General features: G+C 42.5%; 1 protein-coding gene across 1 annotated transcript in view; it reads left to right on the forward strand.

Moving 5' to 3' along the window:
- Positions 1-3,961: 3,961 nt before the first annotated feature.
- LOC138157745 (acetoacetyl-CoA synthetase) overlaps positions 3,962-17,141 on the forward strand; it is a 75,801-nt gene continuing 62,621 nt past the window's right edge. The window contains exons 1-3 of the mRNA XM_069083540.1: positions 3,962-4,126; positions 12,141-12,244; positions 13,035-13,155. Of these exons, the coding sequence (XP_068939641.1) occupies positions 3,994-4,126; positions 12,141-12,244; positions 13,035-13,155 (358 nt within the window). The 5' untranslated portion in view covers positions 3,962-3,993. The remainder of the gene's footprint in view (positions 4,127-12,140; positions 12,245-13,034; positions 13,156-17,141) is intronic.

Here is a 17,141-nt window from a genome sequence, read left to right on the forward strand (position 1 = left end):
CAGAAAGGCTGGATTAGTTCACAACTCCACCAGCAATGCATTAGTGTTCCAATTTGCCCACATCCTCTTTAGCATTTGTCATTTTCCTGTTTTGTCATCTTAGCCAATCTGACTGGTGAGATGTGGTACCTCAGAGTTGTTTTGATTTGCATTTCTCTAATCAATAGTGAATTAGAGCATTTCTTCATGTGCTTATAGATAGCTTTAATTTCTTTCTCTGAAAACTGCCTGTTCATATCCTTTGACCATTTATCAATTGGGGAATGACTTGTATTCTTATAAATTTGACTCAATTCTCTGTATATTTTAGAAATGAGTCCTTTGTCAGAGACATAGGTTGTAAAGATTCTTTCCCAATTTCCCACCTCCCTCTTAATCTTGGTTACATTGGCTTTGTTTGTACAGAAACTTTTCAATTTCATGTAGTCAAAATTATCCATTTTACATTTTATAATGTTTTATAATTCTTGTTTAGTCATAAAGTCTTTCCCTCTGCACAAGTCTGATAGGTAAACTATTCCTTGTTTTAGGAGACTGCTTACAGTATCAACCTTTATATTTAGATCATTCACCCATTTAGACTTGATTTTGGTATATGGTGTTAGATAAAGGTCTATGCCCTGTTTCTGCCATACTATATTCCAGTTTTCCCAGCAGTTTTTGTCAAATAGTGAGTTCTTATCCCAAAAACCAGGGTCTGGAGGTTTATCAAACAAATTACTATAGTCATTGACTTCTGAATCTCGTGTGCCTAATCTATTCCGTTGATCCTCTCCTCTATTCCTCAGCCAGTACCAAGTAGTTTTGATGACTGCCGCTTTATAATACAGATTGAAATCTGGTATAGCTAGTCCACCTTCCCTAGCATTTCTTTTCATTAATTCCCTTGATATTCTGGACCGTTTATTCTTCCAAATGAATTTTGTTACTATTTTTTCTAGCTCTATAAAGTAGTTTTTTGGTAAATTAATTGGTATGGCACTAAATATATAATTTAATTTAGGTAAAATTGTCATTTTTATTATATTAGCTCGACCTAGCCACAAGCAATTGATATTTTTCCAATTAATTAGATCTGACTTTATTTGTGTGAAAAGTGTTGTGTAGTTATGATCATACAGGTCCTGGGTTTGTTTTGGCAGGTAATTCCCAATGTCTACAGTAACTTTAAATGGGATTTCTCTTTCTATCTCTTGCTGTTGAATTTCATTGGAAATATATAGGAATGCTGAGGATTTATGTGGGTTTATTTTATATCCTGCAACTTTGTCAAATTTATTTATTGTCTCAAGTAGTTTTTTACTTGATTCTCTAGGATTCTCTAAGTATATCATCATATCATCTGCAAAGAGTCTCTTCTTGGTCTCTTCTTTGCCTAATTTGATTCCTTTGATTTCTTTTTCTTCTCTAATTGCTACTGCTAACATTTCTAGTACTAGATTGAATAAGAGGGGTGATAGTGGACATCCTTGTTTCACCCCTGATCTTATGGGAAATGCTTCTAGCTTCTCCCCATTACATATAATACTGGCTGATGGCTTTAAATAATGCTACCTATTATTTTAAGGAAGGCTCCATTTATTCCTATACTTTCTAATGTTTTTAATAGGAATGGATGTTGTATTTTGTCAAAAGCCTTTTCTGCATCTATTGAGATGATCATGTGGTTTCTGCTAGTTTTATTGTTGATCAATTATACTGATGGTTTTCCTAATATTAAACCATCCTTGCATTCCTGGAATAAATCCTACCTGATCAAAGTGTATTATTCTTGAGATAAGTTGCTGTAGTCTTTTTGCTAGTATTTTATTTAGAATTTTTGCATCTATATTCATGAGGGAGATTGGTCTATAATTTTCTTTCTCTGTTTTATCTCTTCCTGATTTAGTATGTAATTGCTTCTTCTTTTTTTTTTTTTTAAGCAATTGGGGTTAAGTAACTTGCTCAAGGTTACAGGGCCAGTATATTTCTGGGTGTGGTGCTGAGTATCTGAGCCCGGATTTGATCCAGGTCATCCCGACACTGGAGCCGGTGCTCTTACTCGCTGAGCCATCTGGCCACCCCTAAGCAATTGGGGTTAAGTAACTTGCTCAAGGTTACACGGCCAGGTGTTTCTGGGTGGGTGCTAAGTGTCTGAGCCCGGGATTCGATCTCCAGGTCTTCTCAACACTGGAGCCGGTGCTCTTACTCACTGTGCTACCTGGCCGCCCCTGTAATTGCTTCTTTACCCTATAAAAATTCATCTGGTTTTCTCTGAAATTGCTGGTTCCTCTTGGAGGATCTCAATAAATGCCTATATTTGGATTAGAGGTGGTCTGACTGAATTCTTTGAGATGGTTTTACCATAATACATCATTTAACTGCAACAGCTTTTGGCATCAGCAGGGCGGGCAGAGTCTAAACCCCAACAGGTCACACACACATACACATTACATATACATATAAACACATTTCCATATTAGTCATATTGTGAAAGAAGAAACAGACCAAAAGTTAAAAAACAACATAAGAAAAATAAAGAATGTGAGAAAATAGTCTGCTTTGATCTACATTCAGAGTCCATAGTTCTTTCTCTGGATGTGGATGGCATTTTCCATCATGAGTCCTTTGGAATTATCTTGGATCATTGTGTTGTTGAGAAGAGCTAAATCATTCACAATACATCATTGAGCAATGTTGCTGTTACTGGGTACAATAGTTTCCTGGTTCTGCTCATTTCACTTTGCATCCGTTCATGTAAGTCTTTCCCAGTTTTTCTGAAATCTGTTTGCTCATCATTTCTTACGGAACAATAGTATTCCATTATATTCACATACTATAACTTGTTCAGCCCTTCCCAAATTGATGGACATCCCCTCAATTTCCAATTCTTGGCCACACAAAAAGCTGATATAAATATTTTTGCATATGTGGGTCCTTTTCCCATTTTTATGATCTCTTTGGGATACTGACCTAGGAGTGGCACTGCTGGGTCAAAGGGTATGTATGTAGTTTTATAGCCCTTTGGGCTATAACATTTTATACATATTTTCAAATATTATATGCAATACACAAACTTTACATATATTTTCCCATTTATTTTCATCAGGACAACCCTCGGAGGTAAGAGGTGTTAACTATTATTTCTATGGCCCTTGAAGGTTTGCCAGTATCTCATTTAATCATCACAGCAATCCTTGGAGGGAGGGCTGTTATTATCATTGAACAGGAGATGGAGGTTAAGTGATTTGCCTAAGGTCGCATAGCTACTATGTTTCAGAGAGGAGAATCGAATCCAGGTCTTCGCCTACCGAATGAAGATAATATTTACAAAGCACTTTGTAAACCTTAAAGTGCTACTAGCTATTATTATTAATCAAGACTAACCTACTTTATGAAGGTGAATTGTTTCTTTAATTTTGGAAGGAGCTCTAGATATGAGAAATATTATTCTTTCTCCCTGGGAAGCTGGGGCACAATGGACCGAGAAGGGCATCCTTGGCCTGAGCCGGGGCGGGGCAGGACAGGGCAAGACGTTTGGGAGCACTCTTTTTCCGCCCTGGCAGACAGGTGGCGGAAGGTTACGTCGGTCTGAGTATCTGAGCGAAGGTTAGCGGGCGGGGCCAGCAGCCAGAGGGCGGAGCCATCGGCCCTTGGGGGTGGGGCGGGGCGGGGCGGGGCGGAGGGCCGCTTTGAGGGGGGCGGCGGAAGGACTCGGCTCATTTGGCTCTGGGACGTCCGACAGGACGTACGCTCCTGCGGTTCGCGCGCTCAGCCCTAGTACCCTCCGCTCCCGCAGCAGCCGCGGCCGCTGCCCAGATCCGGGAGAAGCCGGCGCGGGGGCCCTGCCGGGGCGCGCACGCACGCTCGGACGCGCGCACGCGGCGCTCTTGCCGGTGCCCGCCTGTGAAGGGGGCGTGCGCGAGGGAGGGAGGGCGCGCGACCCCGGCCCCGGCCGCCCTCCTCCCGGCCCTTGCCGCCGCTGCCTCTGGGCCCGGCCCCAGAGCCGCAGCCATGTCCAAGGAGGCGCGGGCCGGGCACGAGGAGATCATGGAGGCGCAGGTGATGTGGGAGCCCGACGGCAAGAGGAACGCGCAGATGGACCGCTTCCGGGCGGCCGTGCGCTGCGGCCGCGGGCCCGCGCTGGGTGAGGGGCCGGGCCGGGCCGGGGCGGGGGGCCTCTCCTTACCGTTCCAATCATCGAGGGGGAGGGGGCGTAGGTGGAGAGCCCCGCCCTCTGCTCCTCAGTTTACCCTCCTGTCAACGAGGGGGGAAGGGTGTGGGTGGAGAACCTCCCCTCTGTGCCTCAGTTTATCCCTCTGTCCGTGCAGGGAGGGGTTGGAGAGAGGAGTTGTGTGTGGGAGGAACCAGAGATAGGGGTGTGTTTGAAAAAGCACTGGCTCCGTGCCTCAGTTTCCCCTCCCGTGGGCCCTCTCCAGACAGGAGGAAGCGCACGTGTCCACACATTGGGCTTGGGAAGCTGTGTTTGTTGTCCCCTCCCCACCCATTCCCCAGCCCAGGAGCCCCGTGAACCCCGAGCCTCCGAATCCTTCCCTGGTCGGTGCTGCCCCTGGTGAGGACGGGCCCTGGAGTTTGGGAAGGAGCCCCGCCCTTCAGCTGCCCCCTGCTGGTGATGGATGAGGGAGCCAGAGAGGCCGGGATTTGGGGCCTCCTTCCCTCCTCTGGCATTCCATAAATGTGCCTTCTTATGCAGACTTGCCTGTCACTTTGGACTTAGGATCCTCTGTAGGCGTGGGGAACCTGCAGCCTCCAGGCCACATGTGGTTTTCTAGGTCCTTGGGTGCAGCCTTTTGATTGATTCCTAGTTTTATAGAACAAATCCTTTTATTGAGGGGATTTGTTCCGAGTTGTTTGGATTCAGTCAAAAGGCTGTTCTTGAGGACCTTTAGGGTCTCATGTATCCTCCAGGTTCCAGGCTCTCCACCCCTGCTTTAGTGATTGAATTTCAGAACTTGAAATGACCTAGTCCAGCCCCTTATTTTACAGCATTCAATGCTTTTCCCATTTTATTATATATGGCGTCCATAAAGATCATGGGATTTATAGTTGGGAGGGAACCCCTCATTTTTAGAGGAAGAAACTGCCTGTGAGAGGGGAAGAGAACTCTCTGGCATCACCCAAGTTAAATAGCAGAACCAGGATTAAAGTATGGGTACCTAGATTCCAGATTCAGGGTTCTTTCCATCATGCCCTGTTTCACACATGCCATTGGCAATAGTCATTCATTTCTGAGTGTGGTTCAGGTTTCCCAAGTGGGGGGTGGGGGGAAGGCTACCTAGACAAAATACTTTGCCAACCACCCTTTGGGATGGGGATATGCAATACTCTGCTGCTGGTTGGAGTTGGAAGTTGGGACCTAAATCACAGACCTGGGAGGGATTTTTGTGGGTGACTTGAAAGAGCCCTATTCCTATCAGAGAAGGAATTCTCTATAGCTGAGAAGTCAAACTGGAACTGAGCCCATCTGAAGCCATCAGAACTCCCAAGGGCTGCCTGGACCAGAACCAGATCAAAATGTCATCGGGAAATATTTAATAATGAAATAAAAATACAATACAAGGTAGATAATGTAATTAACTTGTGGTTTTCTGAGTCAATACAGGGCCTTGCAGAGATGACACCACTGTTTCCCGTTATTTCCTGCCTTCAAACCTTTGCTTGAAGAGTTCCCACAAATGGAAACTTCCTAACATTAGAATCCAGACCAGTGGTGTAAAACTCGGATAGAAAAGAGGGGCTACTAATCTGTACAGAAGAATCCCTGTGGGCTTCGTATTGATTTAATTTTAAAATGTAATATTATCTGTGTTTTATTGCATTTTTTGTTATTTTATTGTTTCCCAGTTACATTTTAATCTTGTTCTGGCCACACTCGGGAGTAGGGGCCACTTCTCCCTGAAGTTTGATACCTCTGATCTAGACCATTCTGGTTTTTGTACCATCCTCATTTTGGCTTTTTAGAGCTAGAGAATCAGGACCCATCCTGTGCGTGACCAGCTATTCTGGCTGAATTTTATAAAAAAAAATTTGGATTCAATTAGAAGGCTGCACTTAAGGATTTAGAAGACCACATGGGGCCTTAACTCCATGATCCTCACCCCTGCCTTAAGTAAGACTCCAAGAGCCATAGGCTCCACCTTCTGTTGGTAATGCTTGTTTCATTGACATGCAGAAGGAGAGGATTCAGTCACACCCATGCAGTCCGATGGCTTTTCTTTATGTTTACCTGCCCTAAGTCTGGTTTGCTGTCAGTGCATCCTCTCAACCTTTTTCCTCCCTGAAAACATTCCAGCTGAGTAGATGTGTCTGACAGGATTCTTCCAGGGGGCTGTAGGGAAAGTGCTCTATGACCCTAGCACTGTATGTAATTAGGGGGCCATATAATAAGGCTAGTCTCAGATTGCTCTTTTCTTTGGAAACTGGCAAGATGACCCCTTTTCCCTATTCAGTAATCAACAAATGTACATTGAACCCCTACTATGGGGAAGACATTGTGGGGGATAAGCCTGAAGTATGTATTAGGTAGTGTCCTAGAGGCTGGAGATTCACAGAGGAGCGTACACCTTTCCCTTAAATAGATCATGTTCTACCAGGTCAGATGTAAGCATACCTGGATTAGTGTATAGGGCAGGGTGTGAGGGAGGCAAAGAAGAGATTCATAGAAAAGAACATTTAAGGAGGTGAGAGAAATCAGTAAAGCCTTCTCGGGGCACTGGAGCTGAGTTTTGAAGAAGGATAAGAATTTTAAAAGTTGGAGATGGATAACACCATGTCAGCTTCTGGGAACAGTTAATAGGATAGTTTGGGTGGAATCGAGAGTGTGTGGAGGGGAGTGATAGGAAGGCTGAACCAGATTTTGGAGGGCCATATATAGAGTTTGTAAATAGAAACACATACACATAAATGAAAGCATTAGGTAGGAAGTGCTATATGTTAAATGAATGGTGCAGACAATACAGATAATCAGGAGACAAGATGGTAGGCAGATTGGTTATTTCATGAAATTGGGAGTTGGGCCTCTGAAAGTCTGGAGAAAGAGAGGATTTCACAGAGGTGCAGAGGAAGAGGAAGGCCTTCCCCAGTGGGGGTGTGCAGTACATTTTATAAAAGTTGTTTAGGGCCACCTGGGTTTGAATAAAGAATCTCTTCTACCAGCTGCTTGAGGAGTGGTCAGTTAGCCTTTGATTGAAAACCTCCAGTCAATGAGGAGGCATGATGGTAATATTATAGGTAGTATTTGTGTAGTGCTTTAGATTTGCAAAGCACTTTACAAATATGATCTCATTAACCTCCCAACAACCCTGTGAGGCAGGTGCTTTTATCATCCCCGTTTTACAGATGGGGAGACTGAGACAGGCAAAGGTTAAGGGAGTTGCCCAGGGTCACACAGCTAGGGAGTGTCTGAGGTGGGATTTAAACTCAGAGTCTTCCTGACTCTGATTTGAAAGGGCACCATCCATTCTGCTTCCTAGCTTCATCATACTGTCTTCTAGGGCAGAGCATTCCACCTGTGGAAGGCTCTAATTGTTAAAAAGTTTTACCTCACATCAAGTTTAAATTTACCTCTTGGTGACTTCTACCTAGTTTTGCCCCTGGGCCCAAGCTGAACTATTGCTATGTGACAGTTTTTCCAGTTTTCCCAGCAGTTTTTGTCAAATAGTAAATTCTTATCCCGGAAGCTGGAGTCTTTGGGTTTATCAAATAGAAGATTACTATAGTCATTGACTACTGTGTTTCATGTACCTGTTCTATTCCACTGATCCACTCACTACTCTATTTCTCATCCAGAAACAAGTAGTTTTGAAGACTGCTGCTTTATAATACAGTTTAAAATCTGGTATGGCCAGGCCACCTTCTCTAGCATTTCTTTTCATTAATTCCTTTGATATTCTGGACCTTTTATTCTTCCAGATGAACTTTGTAACTTTTTTCTAGCTCCATAAATAATTTTTTTGGTAGATTGATTGGTATAGCACTAAATAGGTAAATTTATTTAGGTAAAGTTGTCATTTTTATTATATTAGCTCGACCTAGCCATGAGCAACTGATGTTTTTCCAGTTATTTAGATCTGACTTTATTTGTGTGAAAAGTGTTTGTAATTGTTTTTATGGACACAATTACTTACTGGGTTTGTTTTGGCGAGTAGATTCCCAAATATTTTATAATGTATGTGGCAGTTTTCCAAGTACTTGCCCTGAAGAGCTGTTATGTGTCCCGTTAAGTCTTTAGTGGGTCAAAGGCCCTCAGTTCCTTCAACCAGTCTTCATATGACAAAATACAAATACTCTTTGCCATCCTATTTCTGTGCTTGGATACTTGCCTGCTTATCCATATGATCTATTTGAGGGAAAGGTATACTACTCTGCTTATCTGTAGTTTACCTGGGAGGCTCAGATCTTCTGAATTACCCCATCAGAGTAGAGCCTACAGTAACCCAATTCACAAGAAACTCCCTCCTCCCCAACCCCCCAAGACCTGGGCAGCAGGTCCAGGTTTCCTGCTCCTCAGAGTTTCTAGTGCTGCTTGATCTTGGTAAGAACCTATAAAAACCACTGGGCCTCTGTGCACTTTAGGGCCCGCATCTGTCAGGAATCCCAGCTAGCCTGACCTGTTTCCATTCTCTCTTACTGCTCCCTGTGACTGTTTCTTCTCAACAGCACTGGCTTGGTTCGCTTTGTCTCTGCTGACTCCCTTGTGCTGTGTTCTGTCTTGGGGGGCTCTTGGAAACTGTAGCCTCATTCTAGCTACATAATGCCACAGGCCCTTCTTAAAATGAGTAGCACAGCTCTCTACTTGGTGCACCTGCTCATGGGATTTAGAACTGGATGGAACCTTTGAGACCATCTGAACTCACTCCTTCCTTTTATAGATGAGGAAACAGGCCCAGAGAGGTTGAAGTAACAGGATGGAAGTAGCGGAGCAGAGATTCGAACCGAGGCCCTCAGTTTCCAGTTTCAATTTCTTTTCCTACTTAATTTGTATTGAACTTGTAGTCCAGTCTAAAACTCGTAGATCTTTTCAGGCACACTAGTATCTGGCTATGTTTCTCTTGTCTTTTACTTGTGAAGGTTTTTTTTAATTTCAAGTGTGAAATTTTACATGCATCACAATATTCTAACCTGTTGAAAATTTTTTGGATCCTGGCTTTTAACTACCCTAGTTATATGTCGGCCAAAAATGTGATAAGCATGTGATTTATGCCTTTATCCAGGTCGTTTATAGACATTTAAAATATTTTTTTCTACCCTTGTGAAGTGTCACACAAGATAACTTGTTAAGGTTTCCCTCACTGAAAGCCTCCTTCCTTCGAATGTGTTTGTCCTACGTTTAGTTGGTGATCCTGGCCTCCATCCTGAAACACATCCGCTTGACTCGCCCATTCCCTGTAGCTTTGGTCCTGTGCCTCTCCTCCCTTCTCAACTAAAATCTTCAAGAAAGCTGACTCTTACACTAGGTGCTTCACTTCTTTTCTCTCACTTGCTTCTATGCCTTCCATCTTCTTCTTGGCTTCTGACCTCATTTTTCAACTGAGAACGGTTCTCTTTCAATTTACCAGTAATCGTTTGATTGCCAAATTTTAATGGCCTTTTCTTAATCCTGATCCTTTTTGACTTCTTGGAAGCATTTGATACCATCCACTCTTGGATATTCTCTTTTGTTGTTCATTCATTTTCCGTTGTGTCTGGTTCTCTGTGACCCCTTTTAGGTTTTTTTTTTGACAGATACTGGGATGGTTTGTTATTTCCTTCTCCAGCTCATTTATTACATATGAGGAAACTGAGGGTTAAGTGACTCACCCAGGCTCACACAGCTCGTCAGTGTCTGAGGCCACAGTTGAACTCAGGAGAATGAGTCTTCCTGACTGCAGGCCTGGTGCTGTGTGCACCGTGGCACCACCAGCTGCCCCGGACATTCTCTGCTCCTTGGTATTCTGTGGCTGCTCTTTTCTGATTCTCCTCCTCATTGCCCGACCGTGCTTTCTCAGATTTTTTTGCAAGTCACAGCCACTAACAGTCGGTGACCCCAAGAGTCTGTCCTGAACATTCTTCTTTTTCTTCTCTGTGCTATTTCACTTGTAGATCTCATCAGCTTCCAGGAGTTCGGTTTTATCCTCCCTATGCAGATGATTCCCAGATCCACACATGCAGCCCCAAATTCCCTAAGTCACCCCCATGTCACCAACGACTTTTTGGATATTTCACATTGGATGTTTTTTTAGGAATCTAAAATCCAACATGTCTAAGGCAGAACTATTTATCCCCGCTCCCCAACCCCTTCCCTTTTCAACTTTACTATTTGTCCAGAGCGTCCCCATCCTCTTGGTAACTCAGCCTTGAGTCCTCAGTGGCATCCTCAGCTCCTCGCTTTTACATACTCCACCAGACATCCAGTCTGTTGTCTGATCTTTTCATTTTCGCCTTCACAGCCTGTATTGTATTTACTAAACTCCCCTGGCTTCCTGTTATCTCCAGGATCAAATATAAAGCCTCATTTGGCATTTAAAGCCCCTCACTCCCTGGTCCCTTACTACTTTTCTAGTCCTCCACACGTCTGAGGCAGATGTACTGGCCTCCTTACTATGGCTTATGTGATACTCCATCTACTGACTGTGCCTTTTCATTGGCTGTCCCTGTGCCTGAAATGTTCTCCCTCATCTTGGCTTCCTTCAGGACTCAGCTCAGATCCTGCCTTCTGTAGGAGGCCATTCCCACCTCCCTTCCTCTGAGATTACCTTTGGTTTACTGTCTTCTATGTACGTAGTTACTTTCTCCACATTAAATATCATCTTCTTTGATTTGACCCCTTGCTCTAGCCTGTCAACAGTTTTCAGAGTCCTGACATCCAGTGCTTCAACTATGACTCCCCGTTTGGTGTCGAAGGCAGAGTTAGTAAGCAAGTCATGGGAGGGGTTGGCATCTCTACTGGTGAAGGGAGTATCTGTGAAATTTTTGTAGTAAAGTAATATTTACCTGTGAATCATGTGCTGCCTATTGTTTCAGGGATCTTCCTTTTTTTCTTCCCGGTTGGTTTGTAAGTAGTCCAGAGCAGGCTATACACATCCTCTTGGGGTCCACAGGTACCCTCAGGCACAGGGCTGAGCACACAGTTTGGATTAAATAAGTACTTGATTGGTGGAATGGACAGAGTAATTGACCTAGGAGTTACCTTTTTTCCTTTTCTTCTTTACTGTAACTAACTATGTATTTTCTGATTAAGAACGGGCCTTCTTAGAGCATATTCCAGTCTGGAGCATATTCTGCCCTCGTTGGACCAAAGACGCTGCAGAGCTTTAGAGTGCTTCATCTTGTCCCGATGTGTTTGAGCTCTTTCTTCATTCTTGAAGTACAGGTTGATCCAGTTCTGTCAGAGCTCTTGGCCCTGATCACCTTGGAAGCAGATGAACTTGTCCTTCACAGGGGAGGAGGGGTGATGAGTATGAGTAGTTGCACATGTATATGTATGTGTGGTACTTGACAGTTTTGAAAGGCTTTAATCTTATCTTTATGTCACTAGGAAATGAAGTTAATTAATTTTCATTGATGGGGAAACTGAAGCCCAGGAAGTTTAAGCCTAAGCACATATTGTAATTGTCTGAGCTGGACATCAAACCCAAGTCTTGGGAATCTTAAGTGAAGTTTGCTTTTCACCATAACCGTGAACTTAGTGGGTGACTTGGTATGGTGGCATTACCAGTAACTTTTCAAGAAATTACATTGAAGTCAACAAAAGGCTTTTTCCTCCATTGCTGGAGCCTGCCCCTGAAGTATTTGAATGGAACTGGTGTTCCATTTATCTTACATTATTTTTTTCTATTTTAATATTCCATTCTCTTTAGCCTGAGTTCCACCAGTGTCTTTCTCCTAAAGTGGAATACTGTTATCCAATTGGTAATTGTTGACCTCTGAAATAACAAACTACTCTCGTAGTCACTTTTAGGTGACTATGAATAGTAGCTATCCATTATGGGTATCTTTATTTGGATTTTCTTTGTTCCTAAATTTCTTTCTTACTGAACTACACTCTCCAAAAGTGTAATTGCATGAACTTCCTCCCAACAAAAATGAAGCACCTTGTTGCAGTGTTGAATTATTGCTACAGAACCTTACTTATGTAGTGATTCCAATTTCTTTACTTTTAGCCAATTATAATGAATTGTACCAGTGGTCAGTGGAGTCATACTCAGATTTCTGGGCAGAGTTCTGGAAATTCAGTGGAATTGTCTTCTCTCGTATGTATGATGAGGTGAGTATATCTTTTCTAGGTTTTTACTCTTAATGTAGATAACTTTACAAAACTCTACATCAGGGGTCTTGAGGGAAGGAGACCTGTTATTCACAGCTTATTCTTCCTGTTATTGTGCAATATTGTGAATAGAGAGCTGGCTTTGGAGTCCAAAAGACCTGAATTTAAAGTCTTCCTGCTGACACTTAATTGCCGTGTGAGGATAGCTAAGTCACTTAATCTCTTAGTCCCAGGCAACTTTCTAAGATTTAAAGTGAAGAAAAGTTGCTAATCCGTACGGGTGGAGGGAAGTCTCACACTGAAAGTTCCCTACACCAGTAAAGTCCCAGGTTCAGCCCTTGCCCTACTTCCCTATCTGTTTTGTGTGGTGCAGAGATGTGGTTAGTTCATAGTGGGCAAAACACTGACAAAGTTATATCCTTATATATTTTGGTAAAAATAGCAAACCTGTGAGTTACTGAAGAAGCAGCACTGAATAGAATTTCAGTGAAAATTACATTGAGTGGACACTGAGTGTAGTCCTTAGTTTTTAGTCTGTTCTCTTGGATTACCTTTGGTGTTTTCACTTGGGAAGTTGGCTGATTTTCTTTAAAAGAAATGGAGAAAATTCAGTATGCCTGGCATTAATGTCTACTCTTCATTTCAAGGCTATTTGGAAAGTTTTTAACACACTTAAATCCCTTTTAAAGAGTACTTTGGATCAATGAGTTGGCTGATTTTCTAGTTAGATAGCTTAGAAAACTGCTGTGATGATTTCCTGGGTCTTAGTTTGCACTGTCATTCTCTCCAGGTTGTTGATACATCAAAGGGAATTGCTGATGTGCCTGAGTGGTTCAAAGGCAGTCTTCTGAATTATGCTGAAAACCTTCTGAAGCACAAGGAAAATGACAAGATTGCTCTGTATGCTGCAAGTGAGTCTTCACTCCTCACTTCAGGTTCTATTCTGGGCACGGTGCAAGTGCCCGAGCTGCCATTTCAGTACCATAAGTGTTTATTAAGCCCTTGCTGTGTGCAGAGCCCTGTGCTAGAGGAGACACTCTGGTGGTCCAAGTCTGGCAGAGATCTTGTTAGCTTTTAGCAAGAAGAGGATAGTATTTTTAAAGATTAATTTAAATTTAAAATTAATCCAGTTCTATTTTTATTTTCATTTCCAAATTCTCTCCGTTTCCTTATCCTCTCCCCATTAAGAAGGCAAGAATTATAGTGCCTATTATACATATGAAGTAATATAAAACATATTTATGCATTAGTCATGTTCTGAAGAGAAAAAAGGAAAAGTAAAAACTATGCTTCAGTCGACACTGAACCCATCCGCTCTACATCTGGAGGTGGATAACTTTCATCACGATTCCTTTGGGATTGTTTTTGGAGTTATTAAATCTTTCTCAGTTATTTATTCTTACGCTGTTGCCGTTACTGGGAAGGTTATTATCCTTCTAGTTCTGTGTACTTCACTTTCCATTAGCTTACGTAAGGCTTCCCAGGTTTTTCTGAAGCCTCCTTCATCACGTCTTGTATATGCCTCAGTAGTATTACAGCACCTTCATATACCTTCGTTCTTTATCCGTTCTCCCAGTTGATGGGCATCCCGTCAGTTTGCTGTCCTTTGCCACCACAAAAAGACGTGCTGTAAATGTTTTTGTACATGTGAATCCTTTTCTTTTTCCTTTGATCTCTTCGGTACATAGATCTAGCAGTGGTATTGCTGGGTCAGAGGGTACAAACAGTCTGATAGCCCTTAGGAAAGGGTTCCAAATTGTCCTCCACAGGGGTCAGACCAGTTCACAGCTCTGCCAACGAAAGCGCTAGTCTATCTATTTTCCCCCATCGCCTTCCAGCATTTGTTGTTTTCTTTTTCTGTCATGTTAGCCAGTGTGATAGATGTGAGGTAGTACTTCACAATTGTTTTTAATTTGCATTTCTCTAATTATTCGTGATATCTGTTCCTATCCCTTTACCATTTATCAGTTGGGGAAAAGAAGAGTACATTATTTGGACTCTCTATTTCATATTCACTTGCTAAAAGATTTCCATTATGTTCTCATTATTTCTGAGATACCAGTGGGGAGCTGCCACTTTATAGATGAAGAAATGGCAGCACAGGGTTCCGTGTTACTGGAGTAAACTCATACATATCCAGTTAGTTGTGCTGGTGGAGCTAGAACTCAAATCAGCCAAAACTTGGCCCAGTGATTTTCCCATCAGATTTTTTTTTCTCCTTTAGAAAATAGAATGTGCAGGTATGTATCAATTTATTTTAATAGTTATATTCCTGATAAATTGAGTAAATTATTTTCAAATGCTGTTTAAATGCACAAATAATTTTTAAATTCACTGTCTTGTAAAGAAAGTGTGGTTACTCTTTTTATGAAGTGAATAGTCATTTCCTAATTATTTGCTTTTTGTAAAGTTGGACTTTTACATACATTGAAATTTTATCTAATATTGTCAGTGTGTCATATACTGCTGGGCTCTAGGGAGCAGAAATTGATAGTAGCTCAGCTGGTCTAATTCAGATAGAGGACACTTGCTAGGTTGGATTTTACTAGGCTTTTAATTTTCCATTTCTGGAGTAGTATGAATGACAGACCTAGGCCCCTGCAGCAGTGACTGAAGGGAGGGATAATTCAGGCATGCCACCAGGGCGCCAGACGCACTAGCCTGCTTCCTCAGGACTCAGCTGGCCTCCCTGGGGCTTAACACATGCTTTTTGTCACTGCTTCATTTAGGCTGATTTGTTCTGGGATGTACTTGCTACCTTTTCATTATTTTTCTCCTTTTACAAAATACCAAGGCCCAAGTGACCGCACACTGTGATGTCCACTCCAGCTGCTCTGGCAGCTCAGGGCAGTCTTTTTTGCCCAACTCGAGGTATTTCTTCAGCTCTTCCCCCCTTTCTGCCTGGCATTGCCCACTTTCTCCCAAAGCTCATTCCTTTCTAAGCAGCAAAACTTTTATTATATTGGAAATCTTTGCTTGTTTGAAGGGCAGCCTCGTGCAGGGGAAGGGAAATGGAACGTAGAGTCTGGAGAGCTCTAGGTTTGTATCCTGTCTGTGCCCTTTGCTGGCTAAGTGACTCTGGGCAGGTTCTCTGGCCTTGCTGAGCTGCATTTTCCTCATTTGTAACATGGGGATGCTGATGCTCGAAAAGCCTCCCTCACAGTTTGGTTGTGAGGAAAACTCTGTGTAAACACTGCAGTTACAACATAAATGGAAAAGATTATTATCACTAATATTATTGTATTATGCCGTAATATGTTGATGTCATTTGGGCTTGTTGAATTATGTGGGGCTGTTCAGCCCCATATTAAGTGGCCCTAACCAGTTAACCTTTTTAGTTGAGCATTTGGTTCTAACAGTTTTTCTGTCTCCTCCCTCATAGCGAGATCTCACTTTTACTCTTATAGTACTCATCAGTGGTAGTTTTTGTCCTTTTCCCACCTTCCCTCTTATAATTTACTGCAGCTAGTCTGCTGTGTGCTTGGAAACCAAATAATTAGGCTTATTAAAATTCCATGTAAAATAAGAGTAAGTAGTCCATGAGTATGGGTTCTTTTGTGAGTAAAACTACATGAATTTTAGTGTGTGGCCTTTGTGGCCTTTATTTGGAGGCCTTTTTTGACTTACTTCTGGGTTTTATTTTGGATGTAAGAGATTGTCAGAAGCACAGCCTTCAGATGTCTACTTTACTATATTGGGATTTGTTTAAAATGAGGCAATCCAATAATATAGCCCATCCTAAACTTTCTTTAAAAACAACAACAGCAACATATGTTTACACGTATGAACATATTCATTGTGGGAAAAGAAGTGTGCTGAAGCATCAGGGAAAGGACTCCTGATTTGTCCCACCTTCCAGTTCTGCTCTTCACTTTTTTTTTTAATTTTAATTTTTTGTTTTTTAGAGGGCAGTTGGGGTTAAGTGACTTGCCCAAGGTGCTTAAAGCAAGATTTTTGTGCTAAGTGTCTGAGGTCAGATTTGAACTCAGGTCCTCCTGACTCTAAGGCTGGTGCTCTCTTCACTGTGCCACCTAGCCGCCTCTCTGCTCTTCATTCTAATCTCAGGGTCAGTGACTTGGAGGCATCTAGGCTTACTAAACCCCAAAGTCAGTCCCCAGGCAAGATTTATGAAGGCAGCTTCAGGTGCACCTTGCTTTAAGCAAACCTGATGTATTTGATTCTGGTTTATAAAACAGAGTAGAAGGGAATTATTATTATTATTTTTAAAGTTTTTTTAAGTGTCTCTTTAGTATAATACAGTTTTGTTTTTTGTCTTTTGGAGGGCAAAATTGGGGTTAAGTAACTTGGCCAATGATACCCGGCTAGTTTTTTTTTTTTTTAAAGCAATTGGGGTTAAGTAACTTGCTCAAGGTTACACGGCCAGTTATTTCTGGGTGTGGTGATAAGTATCAGATCAGATTTGATCCCAGGTCATCCCGACTCTGGGGCTGGTGCTCTTACTGAGCCACCTGGCTGCCCCTGGCTAGTTTTTTTTGTGTGGGTGTTAAGTGCCTGAGGCCGTAACCGAACTCAGGTCCTCCTGACTCCGGGGCTGGCGCTTTACTCAGTGCACCACCTAGCCACCCCAGAAGAGAATTATTTGCTTTGTTGCACGAACTGTTCATTGCCTTCATGGTCCAGTGAGTGGTGCAAAAATAATATGCAATGAAATACCAACTCTTGTTGTTGAAGCAGCAGCTGGAGCCTCATTCTTGGAGCTGTAGGATTCTAAGCTACTGACCATTTTTTTACTCAATAGAAGGTGATCATGTTGGTAATGTGGAAGGAAGGAAAGAAGGAAGGAAGGAAAGGAGTATAGGCAAGGGAGGAGGGAAGGAAAGAATAAAGGAAGGAAAGGAGTATAGGCAAGGGAGGAGGGAAGGAAAGGAGGAAGGAA

Source organism: Petaurus breviceps, unplaced genomic scaffold (genome assembly GCF_028583685.1).
Source record: "Petaurus breviceps papuanus isolate PSGF00001 unplaced genomic scaffold, PetGlider_PUasm1.0 101, whole genome shotgun sequence".
Classification (NCBI taxonomy): Eukaryota; Metazoa; Chordata; class Mammalia; order Diprotodontia; family Petauridae; genus Petaurus; species Petaurus breviceps.